Source organism: Penicillium waksmanii, assembly GCF_028829765.1.
Source record: "Penicillium waksmanii strain IBT 27052 chromosome Unknown utg000004l:1.0-5674109.0:1.0-5678898.0, whole genome shotgun sequence".
Taxonomy (NCBI): domain Eukaryota; kingdom Fungi; phylum Ascomycota; class Eurotiomycetes; order Eurotiales; family Aspergillaceae; genus Penicillium; species Penicillium waksmanii.
In genome coordinates this window covers 535807-553216 of record NW_026643251.1, presented here as the reverse complement: position 1 = coordinate 553216, position 17410 = coordinate 535807, and the positions used below count along the sequence as shown (strand labels likewise).

The following is a 17410-nucleotide window of genomic DNA, read 5'->3' as shown; positions in this document are numbered from 1 at the left end:
TATACCATATTCTAAATGATTGGGTACCATACCTGTATCTCGTCTTTTTTTAATAAAAACTTGATATTGTTGTTGGATTACTGGCTGGGAGTGAACCGACATAAAAGTTAGAAAGTTTGCTAGGTGGTTTGAGTTGCAGAAGGGGGAAAACAGGTAGCCAAGCAGTAGAATAACCACCAAAAGGGTCGAGTTCGGAGTTCGTCGCTAACCTTGGAAGACATCCACATCAATCACAAGTTCCGTGGTCGAGCCATATTCTTTGCTTACAGGTCCTCATCACTTAGGGTCCTATTGTTGAGACCCGAGGCTTCAGACACCCAAGAGCCTACTAGTAGTCAGCTAGCCTTCACCCAAAGCACACACCATCACCATCTCATTCCATCCCAGCCTCTCGATCTTAGCACCTATTTTAGCGTCCACTCTTCCTCTATGCAGCAGGGTGATATCGTCCCTGCAGGCCGCATAAAATATTCTTGGCTGCTTAAGTCTGGGCGCCAAGATTACGCCTCGGATTGCCCGAGTTTCTCCGCGTTACCACCCGAGACGGTGCCACGGCCAACTCAAGACGTCAAGATCGAGCCCCTATGGGGCTGAAAACTGACATATACCCCTGCGTCTCGGATTGGGCTTTGGTGTGCGCCATTTATACCTGGCCGTAGCTGTAGCAGCCTTGTGGGGCGACCAATAGAGATTTGTTGCCATACTACAAAGTACATACACCAACACAGCACCCGAGCTTCAATTCGCTGTCCATAATAGTCTGTTGTTCCGAATTTTATTCTACACTCAGCAGTACCAAGACACTAGTATTGCCCTTGGGGTTTTGTTTGATTAAACAGGACCGTGTGGTCTGTTGTCAATGGACATACGCTCTCTTGCGGAAGTCATTTGCAGAGGCCAAACTGTCTCCTTGATGTCGCTTAAAGACCAAATTTCAATAGCTCGGTATGAATGGTTCGTTTAATTGGCTAAAAAGAATTATTTCAAACCAAATGTCAAATCAGAAGGGCAAAATGGCCACAGATATTGTACAATAGTATGTATAGACACATCACGTCATGCATATTTCACCAAGGAATTGGTGCTCAATCGGATAAGTTCAACAAGTTTACACAATTGTTGAAAAATGCAGGACCTCCTCCACATCACCACGTTTAAACCCAGGTGTTCGGCCCAGGCAAACTCCTCTGGGGATCAATGCTATTAAAGTCAGAATGATCATTACGAAAAAGGCACAGAGGCGCAGACTTACCTGATATAAAACGCGAGACATTGATATTATTCCGCCCTCCCGAGTATCTTGTTGGCTCACCTGCTGGCACAACCAGGAGCACATTCTTATCGCGAAGATACCCCTCTAGATCTTGTAAGTCAAACCAATCCCCTTCTAGCTGCTTTCGTAAATCTGCCGTAACCAGTGATAAGGGGTCCTCCACGGTGCCCCATCTCTGGAAACGAGGGACAAAGGCACCCGCGCTCCCTTTAGGATAATGGGTTCCCGCACGCCCCAATCTGAAAAAAGGGGACTTCCTCCCATCCATCCAACGGCTTCTGGTTTACTTGAGCATGTAATTCTGCTTTGAAGTAAGATGTCAGGCGGTCACGGTTCATCATAGTAAAAATAAGCCCAAAGGGCCTTTGGAGTTGGTCCGTGCCGAAGGACGGATTGCTTAGAGCCAGATGTCCTTGATATAAGGCGACTAGGAGCAGCCTTTCAATGAATTCGGTTACGTCTATAATCAACGTTCTAGTTGACTCGACGACCGCCGGTAGGACAGCACTTTGAGAATGATATACTCCGCTGTCCACCAAGGGCAAGTGAAGGGGGACGTCCAGAGACAAGCGTTTGGTGGTAGGTTGTGGTGGGCTTGGCGGCAAGTCAGTTGCTCTATTGGAGTCACCCGGGATCCTCGTCCCCTCGTCGATGCTTGCCCCGGATGCCAAAGAAACAAATATCTTCATCGTATCGCGTAAATTGGTGGTCAAAGCTGACTGTGACCTAAGCACACCACTCTGGACTAGTTGGTCACTGAACGACAGCATAGCAGAGCTCATTTTCTCTACTGAGGTCTCCAGAAAAGAAATTCGATTCCTAAGGCTTTCCACTGATGCTTGCTGTCGTGAACGATATGCACGTTGTGCCAAGCGAGTTTGAATGCGCCTCCGCTGTCACAAGTAATTGATCCGGTCAGTACCCTTACATTAGTGGAGATCCATCAATGGCGTACGAACCTCTTCAGGGGTTTCGTTTCTACCTCCACCGTCTCGGGGAGCTCCGCGGTTCTTCCCTGGCGATGCGGCCTTCTTGGATCCATGTCCCTGGCGTTTTTGTAGCCCCGATGCCGTCGGGTTAGGAAGGGGTGTTTGTTTTGTGTTCGTCGAGTTTAAGTAAGATGTAGACCTGAGAGCTAAGTCGCCATGACTGGACGATGGCACACTATATTGAGCATTTAGAGTGTTATATGAATTGGGCTGGGGATAGGAGCGAGCTGAGAACATTGAATTGATATCAGAGGTCACGAACTCGTGTAGCAAGGGGTAAGTAGGTTCGGATGAGGATGTGCTTTCATGGAACTCATCCCAATTGAGGGGAGGCAGGTGGCTTGACTGCCGCACTGGTAATTGTTCGTCCATGATGGGACGGATATAGGCACCGTCAGTCAATTGACAGCCTGTCGGCCAGGAGATAAGATAGCCTATGTTAGAAACCGACCAGCGCTGGCTGGTCGTCCAGATAATTAGATTTCTGCAGACAAGCCTTTTCGAGTATTAGTGAGCTATGGAGTGATTCTGCCCGGGACTGGAAGAAGGATGCCCCGCGGAGGCAACCCAGGAGGCTAAACATTGGCTCGGCAGGATCACTCATCATTCCGTTTGATGACGAACCATCCAACGAATCACGTCCCTATCCAAGCTTGGGTCGTACGAAAGCTCCGCTTACTAATGAGTTTTGAGAGGAGAATGGAAGCAGCACGCTGAAAAGTGGAAGAAACTCGGTCCTGGCCGGCTTCCAAGAATTGGCAATTCGATAGACAAGAAACGGAGAAATGAGAAGGGGTCTCACCAATCACTCGACCATTGACTGCTCATCAGCTTAGGATGAATGTGGCCGAAGGTATGTGCCTCACCCTGAGCGGAGACGCGAAAACTCTGCCTTCTTGAGGCCCTTCCGTTCAGCGCGATGGGCGAAAATGAGTTGCCGAAGGTGCTGCAGCAAGGCGATAACGCAACAGCGCAACCTTTTCACAAAGGCTTCGCTTTGGAACAGACGCCCCTCTGTATCAGTTCCGAACAGAGATCGAACCCATTCGATCATACGGTCAGCGTCGTAGACGTCCCCTTGGATAAGGGCGCTCATCTGTGACAGGTTAGCTTGAAACTCAATTGATTCAGAATAGTATCAAGGACGAACCGTGTTGCAATCTTCATGAGATTTAATGCAACGGGCGTATTTCTTCGAGGCGCCAGACCACTTGCAGTTTACCCGGGGGCATGCGAGATCATCGTCTTCCCCTCTCAGGGATGCAATCCAGGGTGGGAGACACCCTTCGCATACTTTTCCAATATTGGTCGGGGCCCATTCGATTGTGAGGCCGGTCGTTTCAGGTTCATCCTCGATGCTTTCAAGGATGTCGTCAAAACCAATAAAGTCCTGAACCTCTTCTGAAATAGAGGCAGGACGAGCTTGTGGCAAAGGACCGGAAAGTAAGGTTGAGTTCCTAGCCCAAAGCTTAGGAGGCAGGACAGTAGGCCGTTGAAAATCGCTGTTATTCAGGGCGATACTTACACAAACCTCAGAAGGGGTATGAACTCTGGCTGAGGTTTCGACCCAACTAAGCAGGATTATTCCTGCACAAGGACGCCATCTTCCGTTATAAAGTACAGAGGGAGTATCTCCGTGTGGCCGTGTCAATAAGGCTTTGAGTTTATCCGTGTTGAAAAGAACAGGCCCAGGAAGTAACGCAATTTCGGAACGTAGAATTGGAGTCCTTATAATACAATCTCGAAACCGGACATATTTCGTCAATATGCTCTCGAGCCAGATGTGTTTCGTCAACAGGCGATATACTGTAGCGTAGAGCTGCAGGCTTGTTAGCGGGCTTGTGCTTTATCTTTTCTGAAACTATAATGATAGATTAGTTAATTAAAGAAAGAGGTTAAAAAAGTGGTAATGATTAATTAAAAAGGGGATATATAGAAGGTAAAAAGTAAAAAAGTAAAAAACCTAAGTCAATAAGTAAGGCTTAATATAGAAACTTCTACTTTGGTGTTTGCAGAAGGTACAACTAAGATAATGAGTTTAGGTTGTTTCTATACCTACTCTAAGTTCAAGGCAGATCCCTAGTAATTTGTTAAGCAGGACGCTTAACATTGGAAGAGGAGATGACTAAAGCGAAAATATCTTGATTCTATCCTGAATCTACCCCGAATCAATATTAAATAGGTATGATAGAGGAGATATTAGTGATTTATACCTAATTCATATACCTTTTACCCAGTATAGGTTTGTATTAAAGATTAAAAGTTTACAACAAAGAGTAAAAGAGCTTAAAATGGAAGATTATACCCTGACTGGTATTATCTACAGAAGTTGAAAGAATATAAAAACTGCATTAAATAGGTAGTGTTTCATATACAAAGAGAACCAGAATAATTACAAAGGATATTTTTATTATTTTATTCACATTCAAAAAAGGCAAGGCGTCATATCTAATATAAAAACAGGTTTTCTACGGGCTTTCGGGTCCTGTTACAAAAGTCCGTGGGTCGGGCCGGGTTTTGATGATAGGGCCCGCGGGCTCTTGGCAAACGGGTTTTTTTGCGAGATCAAAGCCCGCGGGAACCAGTTTGCAGAGGTCTAATTATATATGCTCTGAACAAATCAGCAAATTGCAACTCAAGTACTGTAACCCTGGGCAGAACGCCACAGGGCATCTTTCCACCGTGCTCGGACAATTTGCCTTTGGCCTAAACCTGTTTATGTCAAGTCTCAATCTCAGTTTTGTGTGATGGCCTTGTTCATATTTGAAAAATTGTGAAAGATGTGTCGAACCAAGTTGGCTAGCTAATTGACTTAACTATGTGACTGACGTGTGACTAAGGCGTCTCCTCAACATTGTACACTAACTTCGCACCACTGACTTTGCCGGCCCTGAGAAGCTCCATTCCTTCCAAGACACCTCGTAGACCGTCTTTCCCCACCTTAGGGGGATGGACTTTGATCTTGCCCTGATCCAAAAGAGTCTGAGCCAATCGAGTGAACTTCTTGGCGTGCTCGAAATCCTCTAGCTTAATGGGAACCGACATGTCACCGAACTCAAAGGCCTCGCCAAGGGCTGTATAGGCCAGGACAAATCGACTGTTTACGTTGGCGCGGTTGACTTTCACGGTCAGGAGTGCGAGGTATTCGCCACCCTCCGTTGAAAGTGCCTGGTTGCAGAAATAAACACTGGAAGGAAGCGATATACAATCCAAGACTAGCTTCAGACCGTTCCTGGTCTGCTTGCGAATCTGAGCGGCGGACTCATGGTCCTTGTAATCCAAGACAGCATCAGCGCCAAGAGCACGGACAAGGTCGAAGTTGTGCGGCGAACAGGTACTGAGCACCTGATAACCGGAGAGTTTAGCGAACTGAATCGCGAGGGTGCCCGTAGCGGTAGAACCGCCATAGATAAGAATAGGAGTCGCATCTTTGATAGGTTGACTCGGTAGAGCTAGACCTAGAGTCTGATATAATGCCTGGCCGATAGTCTGAATGCCTGCTCCGAGCGTAGCAGCTTCCTGAAAGCTCAGATGTTCGGGAATTCGGAGCTGCACATCACCCTTGACGACAATATATTCGGCGAAAGAACCATCCTCGGCTTGCACGGAATTCCCACCGTGGGCGAAACCGCAGATACGGTCTCCCTTTTTCCAGGGTAGCTTGACGTCTCTGCCAACGGCCTCGACAATGCCAGAGTAATCACCTCCCAACAGGACGCTGGGAGGAGAGAGGAAATCCACGTGCTTCCAGTCACTTGGGTTCAAACCCACGCTGACTGTCTTCACGAGAACGTAATCATCACGGAGCTTGGGAATAGCGCGATCAGTGACCAAGCCAGCCGTCTTGGGCTGGGTCACGGTGACAGCCTTCTGATTGGACATGATTCAGCTGATAATATGATAAGATGGCAAGATGATGAGTAGAGATATAATTACAATTGTGAGTATGGAAGCATTTTAAGTAGGAAAATCAAATGTGGCAAGCTCCGTCGAGACACTTCCGTGATCCTCGGACGCTGTTAGTGATCACTACGGCAGCTGAGAAATCTTCAACTCTGTGGACCCACTATAAGCGCCTACAAAGTATTCTTAAGGTACCCGAGAATGACCCCGAGAGTCGATTACAAATTCTATCATTTTGTGCTCGCTCGGATCTAACCTGTAGGCTATTGGAGAATTAGGGATTACGTGGAGCATTACATTCATGGAGCGGATGTTGAGTGATCTCTCCCTATTTCAGCCGAGGCACGTTGCTACGAGATTGATAGGCTAAGTGCGAATGCGGGTACCCTCATGTCACTTGATGGGTGTTCTCGTCCATGGGACACGTAAGTGTCGGAGGGGATTAGGTTTCGGCCATCACAAATGGGAGCTTGTGAAAGTAGACATGGGATGGACAAGAAACTGAGTGCATGTTATTGTTGTTGGTCTTTCAAAGAACTTTATTTGCCATATTCAGTGTTCTCTTCCATCAGCTCATATTGATGCCACCTCAGGTGCATCCAGAAAAATTACCGGATACCTTTCGACTGGGCTATAGATCTAAATTTATCGGCATTCCCACAGCTTAAGGATCTCCTTTCGTGGGAGGAATCCTGATTCCATCATTCTTATTCAATCAAGATGTCAGCTTGTCAAACATGCCATGTTCGGAAGAAACGATGTGTCTACACTGAGCGCCATCGTTGTACATACTGCATCAGAGTGGACCAAGCCTGCCTGCCCTGGGCACGTCGAGCACGGTATAGCTAAGTTTCTTGTCTTCTAAGTCATGGAAGTCAATTTGATATAACTACTGTGGCTTGCTGATATAATTGCAAATTATGCAGTGCATCCACTGCGCATACGTCAAAGTATGCTGGCAGAAATCCCCACTCCACACTCCGACTCTCTTCACCCAGCGGTGTGGACGATAAAGTACCGCGTTGGAGCGTGATGCATTCGCTACTGTCCGAGATAGTACGACTTATACCTCCCACGGGAGCTATCCGCAATCCCAATATCCCAGAGTCCGTGGAGGTCATCGATTGTGGAGACACTTGCAGCCTGACAAGACCATCAACAACCCTGTCGGAGCTGATTTCTCTGCCCATTCGCATACACACTAAAAATTGGCTGCAAAACCCCACCCATACCTTCGTACCGACGAAGAGGGTGATCCTTACGCCTATAATAGTGCATTCAAAGATTGAACCAGGTGGTTTTAATGCTTCTCTAGAGCCTACGGAGCTGAGATCCAAGACGGAACACCCCTGGGTTTCCTTGGAGGAACTTGATGATCTGTTGAAATTCTAAGCTTCATGTATTCTTGCCTCACGAAATGATTTGAATTTGATGCTTCTCCTCACTCAATTTGACGTTGAGATTAGACGTCTGAGAAGCAGAATTGTTTGCGTGAGAGCCTATAAGAAGACGCAAGTGGAAAATTTGGCAATACAGTGTCATTTGTTACATCATGTGTCCAAGCCGACAGAGCGCCGGTAGTGGTAGATAATTTCTGAGTATTGGAACTCTGACAGTACCTGGTCGTATGTAGACAGACATCATCGTTCGACTAGATTCTTCCGTGAGCGAGAGGGCTGGGTTTGGTTTGACGAACTTCGTCACGAGCTCGCATTGACTACAGTCTCACAGCGCAATTTTTCGAATAATTCCCCTGGTCACTACTAAACCTAATACTAAAAACCGCGTGGATTCCCATGCTCGGTCCAGTGGATCTTGGGCCAAGGCGTGAGGAATGCTGCTCATGAGTTCTCGTCTGCTCGCAGTTGGCCAAGTTTTCAAAAAGTCTAACTTGTTATAGTCAACTTGGAAGTGGCGCTTTAGTACCAGAAATATGAGGGCTTAATTCTTAGCCGGCCCTGGAGACTGAGCAAGGCATTTGCGACAGAGGATCCCTGCTTTCGCGTAATGCTGACCACCACTAGAACTTTTGAGGCACTCATGTTTGGTTCAGAAAATATAATATGAGTTTTGAGGTAGGAGGCAAATTCTCAAAGGATTTATCTGTTTCACAAGACCAACTGATGGCGCCTTACTCCGTAATAAATTCGACAGCTCTCTATCTCATCCAGATGGATTGCTACCTACAGAAGTGGAACTGCGCTTAGCATTGACTTATGCCGTCTCCGCCAGGATCACCGGAGCGATGACTGATCACTAATTGAAATTATCTGTGGTCCGATGTGGGGCAAATAAGAAGGATGTTAGTATCACTGAACTCGATGAAAATGATCTCCAATTAATATCTGCAATCGACTTTGAGGATGCTCAGATACTCACAGAGATCAACGTACGGCATAGCATACGAAGCAAAGGAAGCAGTAGCGGTTCGACGAAAGTAATAGCTTGAGGAGAATAAGAAGGAAGCTAGGATGGAAGGTTAGATACACAGGTGTATGGCGTGTATGCCTAGAGTGGTGCCGTAGGCATGAGGCATCCACGAATGGTAACAACACCAGTTCGTTACATCGACCCACAAATTAAAGACCGCACAGCCGCTATGTCAGTTGGTGACAGTTTCTCTTCTCTCTTCCTAGCAAGCTTTCTTTCCCTTCTTCCCAAGCATATATACATATATATTTCAAAGAACATTAGAACAGTCAAGGTGGGAAAATCAAACACCAAACACTTGTATTACTATATGCATGCCAAATCTGTTAAAATCCCTAAGGCTTGAGAGCCTAGCTATATCCGGCTACTTTGACCCTTTCCTGGCCCATCCTTCTTGGCCTTTGCTTGGCCAAGCTTAAAAATACTCGACCTGGCCTCTTGCTTGTCTAGTCCAACCCCCTTCAACACGGTACTATCGAATACATTCCTTGGTCCCACAGCGTTCAAAAACCAAACCGCAAAGGCATTAGTACCTTTCCAAATGGTGGCACTATTTCCACTGAAAACTTCGTCTGCCACTTCCCGGGCAAACTGAGCCGGCGCCATCGTCTTTGCAAGGTGAGTGCTTGTTCGCGCCTTTACAGAATCCTCCACAGCACGGTAGATACTCTCCGGCCCAAAGTTGATATTGTCCGCCACCATCAAGGGAGTCGATACCTCTCCCATGTACAAGGTTTTGACCTTGAGGCCAAGCGGCTGCAACTCGAGTCGAAGAGTGTCCGAGTAGGCAGCTACAGCAGCTTTGCTAGCGTTGTAAGCTGAAGCGAATGGATTCGGGACGCGCGCTAGGACGGAGGCGACATTAACTATTATCGGCGAAAAGCTTGAGCTCACGCTGGCGAGAAGAAGAGGGGTGAAGGCAGTAGTCACTTCCATGAGGCCAAAAACGTTCGTGTTGAAGAGTGCACGCACGCGGGCGGGATCTGCCTCGATGGCGGGTGCTTCGTATACTAGGGTGCGAGCAGCGTTAATTTCCGTGCGAAAACCTGCTATCGACTATCCTGGAGATAACCCACGAGTGCCCGCATTGTTGAAGAGCATGTCCAAGGAACCTCCTGTACGACTCGAAATTTGTGCCGCTAGGGCCTTGATACTGCTCGCGTCCGTGACATCGAGAGTCAGCGTTTCGATATTATCCCCCTGAAGGTTGGCCAAAGCCTTCAGCGACCTGGCGGTCGCAAAGACGCGGAAGCCCTTAGAAGCAAACTCCAAGGCTAGGGCGTTACCGGCACTCCCTTGAGAACATCTGGTAGGTGAGCGGTTAGGTCAGGGAAGATGGAGGGAGTGGATAGGTCTCAACGCACCCGGTGATAAGGATTGACCTTTGCTTTGAGTCTGACATATTGGGAGAAATAAGGCTGATTATGAAGGAACCGCACAACACCGCTTATGTATACTGAAGTTGTTTGAAGCACGAGTAACCTAAGGTATAATTTAGGATATAGGAATAAGTTAACTAACTAGTTAACTAAGACCAGCAGATTATTAAACTATACTGATGTGGCTTGACTCTTCCCGCGTTATGGATCCATGGATACATCCATGGATATTCGGGTGAGTTACATAACCATTCCGTTACGTCCCCACTAAATTTACGCCGTCGGCAAGATAATTGCTCCATCCCAACTACAAATTCCAGTGGGGCATTTTTAAACTTTCCTCGTGATCTGCCTTATCTGCAAAGGCTTATGGCGTTGATAATTGACCATTTCCATAAGTACTACGACCTTCGACTCCGTACTCTTCACCGTATCCTTTTGGTTATTTATTGTGCATCCAGATCATGAAGGCTCTTATTTCCCACCGCAGAATTGCCACCAGAATTTTCAACCACGCCAGTGGCAAATCAGTCGGTGGCCAGGGGGGAAAGGTCAAGAACGATGTTCCCATTCCTACAATTTCACCCAACGAGATCTTGGTCAAAGTCAAGGCGGTCGCGTTAAATCCTACGGATTTCAAGCACCTAGATGTCATTTCTCCTCCTCACTCCATCATCGGCTGCGACTATGCCGGCGTGGTCCAACAGGTCGGCAGTGCCGTCAGGTCTGGATGGACACCCGGCGATCGCGTGGCGGGCGCAGTCCACGGTGGCCTTTTTCCCGACAAGGGCGCTTTCGCCGAGTACTTGAAAGTCGACGCGGATTTGGCTTGGAAGGTTCCTGATGAAATCAGCGACACGGACGCCACCACGTACGGTGTCTCAGCTGTGACTGCCATGTTGACCCTCAATGTCCGTCATGGCCTCCCCTTCGTCCAAGGCGATCAGGCAGCCCCTAAAGATGATGTGATATTCATCTACGCTGGCGCCACCAGCGCTGGGCTTTTTCACATCCAGATTGCAAAGGCAGCTGGGTATGAAGTTGTTGCGACGGCCTCGCCGCGTTCATTCGACCTTGTCAAGGCGTACGGCGCCACTGCAGTGTTTGACTACAGGTCGGCAACCGTTGCAGCAGATATCGTTAAGGAGTATCCTAAGATCTCGAAGGCCGTCGATTGTTTCTCCGAAGGAAAATCTACTTCCGTATGTGCGGAAGTACTGAAGAACACTGGCGGTACGGTGGTAACGCTATTGCCTAACGGCAATTCAAGCATACCGGGCGTGTCGTATGAGACAGTGATGGCGTATACGGTGTTTGGTCACCCTTTTCAGTGGTTACCCCCAATTGGCCCAAAGTTCGAGGCCAAACCAGCCGACCGCGAAGCTCTTGTCCGCTTTTACAATGACCTTCCAACAATCACACACATCTTAAAACCGATTCCAACTGTCAAGGAAAAGGATGGGTTTGAGGGTATTCTAGATGGATTGAACAAACTACGAGCAGGTGCTGTAGCCGGGGGCAAGTTAGTAGTGGATTTTCCAGCTTAGTATAGCGTTGTATTATGCGAAGTGTTGTGATATGAGGCTGTAGCTGCTCAGGAATGAAGCCGCAACATCGGAAATAATTCCTCCACTATCTATACGAAGTTCCAAGTTGATTGGAAATCAACTTGGACTTCATGCTGTATATATGGCCTCTATGTATCCCTCTGAAATGGAAATAATCAAGCTTCCTTTTGCATCACAACACTGGTTGTTAAACTGGTTGCAAGGGAAACCAATTATTTTGAACTTGTCCGCGAAGCGCTCCTTCAGTTTCTGGTAAAACTCCTCGAGTCCTTAGAAGCGGTGTTCACAACGAGGACAACTTTACCTCGCAGGTAGCTAAGAGGGAAGGACCTGCCAGTCTCTATGAATAGGGCTCTTTGTCCGCCTTCAGTTTTCGGATGAGATAAGAATATGATCTCCGTGAGAAACTATATGAGGATTTTCACATACTGTCGACAGGCTCAAAGTCATAGAAGGTAATATCGGAAGTCATGACTCTGAAACTTGCAGCGTTTGAGAGGGCGAGGAATCGCAGGCCCGGGGACGAGGAAGTACTTGGAGCTTTAATGCAAAGATAGTGGAATATGTAAGCGTCTGAAAGTTGGACGCAATTGAGACCGAGAGATATGTGGCTGCGGTAGCTCTACTTATCATATCATCTTGGTGGTTTTCTTACCAAAGGTGACCACATGGAACATGATGCGCATTACCGACCGTGCATTATGAGCGACTTTCACGAGGAGTTTGATGGATGGACCCTGGACATATTCAAGGTGGCGAACAGAGCAGCATTGAAAATGCACGGGGCTCTCACGCAACAGCCCCAAATAGAATCTATCATGTCGCGACAAAGTCACTGTTACTAGTCGGATACATTGCCTATTACTTGGCAATTAGTCATTAGCCTGCTTACGAAAGCAGTAACCTTGTTAAATAGCTTTTTGCCCCTATTATTGAATAAACCAGACTTTCATGCAAGCTGCAATACCATTACGAAATGACAACTAGCGGCCTATCGTGGTCGTGAAACCAACCATTGCTACACTGGCACAAGTGGAGACGGATGAGACATTTTGGCCCGCACGGGGCACCTGCGGTCTCAACACTGGCAGAATATTATTAGGTTCTTGCAGTAACTAACAACTACATCTCAAATATACACGCTGTTTAATGCAGAGTAATAAGCCGATCAATGCCCTGGGACAGCGGTAGCCCGTCCCTTGGCCAGCCGATGAATCTGGTCCGCATAATAAGTCTACTCCCGTTAGAATGTCATACCTCTCCGGTTTCCTAGGGTCAAAGACAAGGAAAATAAAACTCACACTCTCTGCCCCTGCCCCCCAAGATCTGACTCCGTAGAAGCTTAGGAAGCCACCCAGGCCTCACCTTATCCAGAGAGATCTGCGCATGCTCATCCCTGGTACCTTCATCTAGAAGCAATGCCGCAAATCTCGGATTAACTGCTGCTGGGCGTGCGATACCGACGAGATCACACGCATTCTCTTTTATGGCAGCCTCTGCACCAGCACGGCTGCGAAACCCTCCGGTTAGCATGAGCACAAGATCCGGGAAACGCTTGCGGGTTTCTTTTGCGAAATCAAGGAAGAATGCTTCGCGGGCTGCTGTGCGTGCGGATTTCGTTTGCGAGATTGCGGGCTTGTCGCCATCTACCATCTAAATAGGGAATCAAATAAGTAGCAACACGTCATGTATTACTGGAAACTGAGCCTTACGTACCCGTGGATTTTCATAAGTCCCACCACTAACTTCAAGAAAGTCAATCCCGGCGTCGACAAGGAGCCTAATCTGGGTTATTGTATCCTCGAGATTCGCTGCGCTGTGGTCAGCCGAGTTTAGTTTAACGCCGATGCAGAAAGTTGCCGGCACGGCTTCTCGGCATCCTTTCAGGATATCAAGGAGGAGTTTCGCGCGGTTCTCTGCTGAGCCTCCGTACACATCAGTTCGGAGATTGGTCTGTTCCGAGAGTTAGTGATAAGTGGCTCTGTATAGCGTATTCAATTGAATGTACCTTGGGATTTATGAACTGGTCTAGTATTGACATAAGATGGCTTTGTTAGTATACCTCTTCCACCCCATCCCGATCAAGTAGATATGCATGCAAGGTGAAACTCACCTAGAAGATATCCATGCGCTGCATGCAACTCAATACCCGAAAACCCACTCTCGGCTACGAAACGCGCAGAATCCACAAACAGACGAATCACAGTATTTATGTCTTTCTGGGTCATCTCTCTCGGCCTAGGAAATGCCAGAGAGGTAATAACGGAATCCAGAAAGTTATTACCAATACTCAGCGGAATCGCGCTTGGTGCAATTGTCGGAGCAAAAAGTCCTCTGCGCCCAGCTCCACGGAGCGATTGTCTTCCCGGGTGGGCGAGCTGCACAATTGTAGGGGTGCCATGCTTCTGGCTTGCTGCGGCGTATGCTTTCCATAATTTGGAACTCTTGGTTTCATAGTCAGTTTGCACGGCAGGGTCTTTGAAGTTTCCGAGGTGGTCAACGTCGACTTGAACGTTTCCTGTAAAAATCAGAATTATGATTGGTTGGATACGTAAAGTAACAGACAACGAACCTGTCATGATCATTCCCCATCCTCCATCGCTCCACCTGTTGTAGGCCAGGTTAAATTTCTCATTCGGGTTGCTGTCTGACGTCGCTAGGTTTTCGGCCATGGCCGCCTGAATGATTGTAAGCAATGTCTTATCTATAAGTTCAATTTGGCGCATACTTTGGACAAGCGATTGGGAAAGACTAAGCCACAGGGTAGCTTGACTGCATCGTTTAATAGAGACGGCATTTTAGTTGAGAGGTTGATGAGAATAGGCAATTGATACCGGAGGTAAATGAAACTTTTAGGGGGCATTACAGGGTATGTAATTTACTTTTTAACCAGGCGCATTTGAAACACTGTAGCCCAATATCCTAGCGATAATCCCCGGGTAGATTAGTGATCGGACCGATTGGATACCCGATACAAACGGAGCAACAATTCAACGGCTTGATTTGAATGGATGAACTGAGTACGCCGACCCGGGAACTACTCCTAATTTCCGAGCTGAGTTTGAAGTTTAATTAACCCGACGCTAAAGATTTCAAGGGGCTACTTCACTGTAAGGCAGCTGAAGATCCTCGGTAACAAGCTTGGTAATCGACCTCGCTACCGCCACCAACACAACTAAGGAACATACGGATTCCGCTGAGATTTCGAACGGTTGCTCCTTTATTTACTTTAGTGGATTTCACTAAGTCCATCGCAGATAAACTTTTCTTTTCGTAGACAGTTTAGAATGTCCATTCAATTCGACCTCCATGTAATTGGGACTTCGTAGCCTGTTGGGATATATTCTTCTGTCAACCGAGGGATAACATCCCTTGCTTGGTGTACACATTCTTGCGCGGAGCTGCGATTTCGGTGTTGTGACTTCCCAGCTTCGGCACAGGGAATTAAGGGGTATCTTGGTACATGACCTGACTTCAGATACAGATCTACTATACATGAATCAGTTGACTTTTTGCTTTGGAAGCATACATACTGTCGACTTAACTGCGTACACGGTACCTAGCTGGTCATACCAACATAGCCTTACAGAAGAATAGTGATCTAGTATAAAAATAACATCACCAAGCCAAGGTTTCACTTGCAGCAATTCAGGATGACAATCGTACACACGTTGAGTCGGCAAAGCGCATATGGGCACTGATTCCTATGTGATGCTAGAGGGAATTTAGCACTCTGTATGGAGTACAGTTCTCTAGTTACTCAGACTCTACCGTTTCGTGAGTGAGAAACACCCACAAAGACCTCCTTAAACCCGGCTCTGTTGTATCACAATGTCACGGCTCAATTCAGGCAAACCAGCATAAAGTTGTTGTCATACAACTCCCTTCTGAAAAATAGTCCACATCTTTCTTGATTAATACAGATGTAAACGGTAAATTGACTACTTGTAACAGAGGCATCGGATCATCTCAAATTGTGACGTCGGTGTTCTTACTCAACAAGATGTCACGAGGCTGAAGGGCCTCTACTTCAAATCTTCTTTTCATACCAACCTCTAATTTATAGACTATGAGCTGGACAGCTCTGAATGTTGCTGCTCAATCTTGACCAGCAGACTCTGCAACCTCAGATGTCGTAGGCCGCGGGGCTTTCATGAAAAACGAAAATGTAGCGATATGCAGAAAAGCTAAGGTAGTTCAATTTCATTAAGACCAAGAAAATGATTTATGGTGAAAGCTAGTAATCTAGCAGCAAAAACCTGCATCAACCCCGTCCTCCGAGTGATTGTATTGACTAGCATCATCGCACACGACCTGTGTCCTCGGTCCTCGATATGTAGGCACCCGCTGCCGAGTCGCCGGCAGATGCGATCTGACAACAGAAGTGATGCAATAATAGACAATTCAGTTCTTCAAGAACAGCTCAAGCTCCTTTGCGTAAAGCTCCGGCACCTGGAAGAGATGTCCGTGTCCTGCATCAGGATAAAGATGCAGGTGGGCATTTGCGATCTTTTGCTGCAGCACGAAGCTGTTTGAAGTGGGAGACATAATGTCCGTATGGCCGTTCGTCACAAGAACCGGGGCCTTGATGTCTGCCAAACGTTCAAAATTGCGAGTATCGGTGGTGAATTTGAAAATCGCAGCGAGCTGCGCCTGTGCCCCAGTCCCGGTAAGATACGCCTTCCGGGGTTCACCTTCAACGTTGCGCTCATGGATCCGCTTCCACCAGGCATGGCCGAGGGCGAGGCTGGTCTTGGAGGGATAGAAAAAAAGGTTCATCATGTCATCCTCCGTTGGTGGCTGGTCGTTGTTTGCTCCAGCGCTTTCCAAGACCTCCCGCGGTGGCAAAGCCACACCTTCGCCGATTCCTGGTTGAGTGCCCGCCAGGACCAATTTGTTGAAAATTTGAGGGTATTCAAATCCAATATGCTGCACGATGCCACCGCCCATGGAGAAGCCAATGAAATCGGCCTTTGGAATTTCAAGCGCAGCAAGAAGGTTGACAGCTATCGCCGCCATCTCAGGAATGGAGTCTGGCACGCTTCCTTCGCTGTTTCCAATACCAGCACTGTCGTAGACAATCACTTCGCGGCTTTTGGCGATACTGTTAAACAGAAGCGGATCGAGCGTATCCATGCTCCCACGAAGATGGTTGACATAGATCAAAGGCAATTGACTGCTTATCCCGAAGCGCCGGTAAGCGATTTTCAGTCCATTTATTGAGACAAACGAAGTCTGAACGGTTTGAAGGGTCGTCATTGTAGTGTTATATTTGTTAAAGCGCAATCGGAAGTGAAGAGGTTTTTCTGAGTATAGACACAGGCCGAAGGGTCTATGTGACAGGGACAGGTTGTATGTTTTATAGGGCAATTTTTCAACCTCCTGACAGCCCGAGACTACGCTGTGTTCCCGTAACTTGATCAATCTCCTAGGTTGCCACAGGACGGTTGTCGGGTCGGTGGATTGTGAGTTCGGTATCGTCACTAAGGAGGCCCGCATACTAGGCATTGGGATTCCCACTCATCGTTAGCACTGCATCGGCGATTCTATTCCAAGGTTCGGAATCGGGTGGATGAGTGAGTGATTGACAGCTAGTCGCACGCTCGGAGTGTCGACTCATCGTTCCCGACCTAGGGTGACTGCCCGAGGCTCCACTCCTATCAGTAGTTCCCGTGAAACTCAATCGACCAGGCCGTGGACTGCACTCCTGCAATCACCTCGAAGTCCTCACAGTTAAAACTGGCGAGTCAATTCGGGTCCATAAATTTCTGCCCGGTATATGCTGGTTTGTAAGCGTCATGAAATGTAAGAAATCCGCCACTCTCAATAATATGCCGCTGTTGCAGGCGAATCAAGCTCTTTTCTCTT

At 47.5% G+C, this 17410-nt stretch overlaps 7 protein-coding genes across 7 annotated transcripts; 1 reads left to right on the top strand and 6 right to left on the bottom strand.

The window, feature by feature from the left end:
• Nucleotides 1–1108: 1108 nt before the first annotated feature.
• Nucleotides 1109–2634, bottom strand: N7481_003065 (bZIP transcription factor; the record flags this gene model as incomplete). Its single annotated transcript, XM_057262284.1, has 4 exons — nucleotides 1109–1200; nucleotides 1253–1480; nucleotides 1605–2166; nucleotides 2233–2634. 4 exons carry the CDS (start codon nucleotides 2632–2634, stop codon nucleotides 1109–1111), a joined length of 1284 nt encoding a protein of 427 aa, XP_057123945.1.
• A 490-nt stretch (nucleotides 2635–3124) lies between these two features.
• N7481_003064 (uncharacterized protein) lies at nucleotides 3125–3866 on the bottom strand (the record flags this gene model as incomplete). Its single annotated transcript, XM_057262283.1, has 3 exons — nucleotides 3125–3358; nucleotides 3413–3764; nucleotides 3856–3866. 3 exons carry the CDS (start codon nucleotides 3864–3866, stop codon nucleotides 3125–3127), a joined length of 597 nt encoding a protein of 198 aa, XP_057123944.1.
• A 1231-nt stretch (nucleotides 3867–5097) lies between these two features.
• On the bottom strand, nucleotides 5098–6144 carry N7481_003063 (zinc-binding alcohol dehydrogenase family protein; the record flags this gene model as incomplete). The annotated part of the gene is made up of 1 exon (XM_057262282.1): nucleotides 5098–6144. One exon carries the CDS (start codon nucleotides 6142–6144, stop codon nucleotides 5098–5100), a length of 1047 nt encoding a protein of 348 aa, XP_057123943.1.
• Nucleotides 6145–8949: 2805 nt separating this feature from the next.
• On the bottom strand, nucleotides 8950–9997 carry N7481_003062 (uncharacterized protein; the record flags this gene model as incomplete). The annotated part of the gene is made up of 3 exons (XM_057262281.1): nucleotides 8950–9605; nucleotides 9672–9901; nucleotides 9960–9997. The coding sequence occupies 3 exons, from the start codon at nucleotides 9995–9997 to the stop codon at nucleotides 8950–8952; spliced, it is 924 nt and encodes a 307-aa protein (XP_057123942.1).
• Nucleotides 9998–10438: 441 nt separating this feature from the next.
• N7481_003061 (zinc-binding alcohol dehydrogenase family protein) lies at nucleotides 10439–11521 on the top strand (the record flags this gene model as incomplete). Its single annotated transcript, XM_057262280.1, has 1 exon — nucleotides 10439–11521. One exon carries the CDS (start codon nucleotides 10439–10441, stop codon nucleotides 11519–11521), a length of 1083 nt encoding a protein of 360 aa, XP_057123941.1.
• A 1296-nt stretch (nucleotides 11522–12817) lies between these two features.
• N7481_003060 (NADH:flavin oxidoreductase/NADH oxidase family protein) lies at nucleotides 12818–14339 on the bottom strand (the record flags this gene model as incomplete). The annotated part of the gene is made up of 6 exons (XM_057262279.1): nucleotides 12818–13195; nucleotides 13259–13495; nucleotides 13551–13570; nucleotides 13656–14060; nucleotides 14115–14220; nucleotides 14271–14339. 6 exons carry the CDS (start codon nucleotides 14337–14339, stop codon nucleotides 12818–12820), a joined length of 1215 nt encoding a protein of 404 aa, XP_057123940.1.
• Nucleotides 14340–15946: 1607 nt separating this feature from the next.
• On the bottom strand, nucleotides 15947–16801 carry N7481_003059 (alpha/beta fold hydrolase; the record flags this gene model as incomplete). The annotated part of the gene is made up of 1 exon (XM_057262278.1): nucleotides 15947–16801. One exon carries the CDS (start codon nucleotides 16799–16801, stop codon nucleotides 15947–15949), a length of 855 nt encoding a protein of 284 aa, XP_057123939.1.
• Nucleotides 16802–17410: the final 609 nt, after the last annotated feature.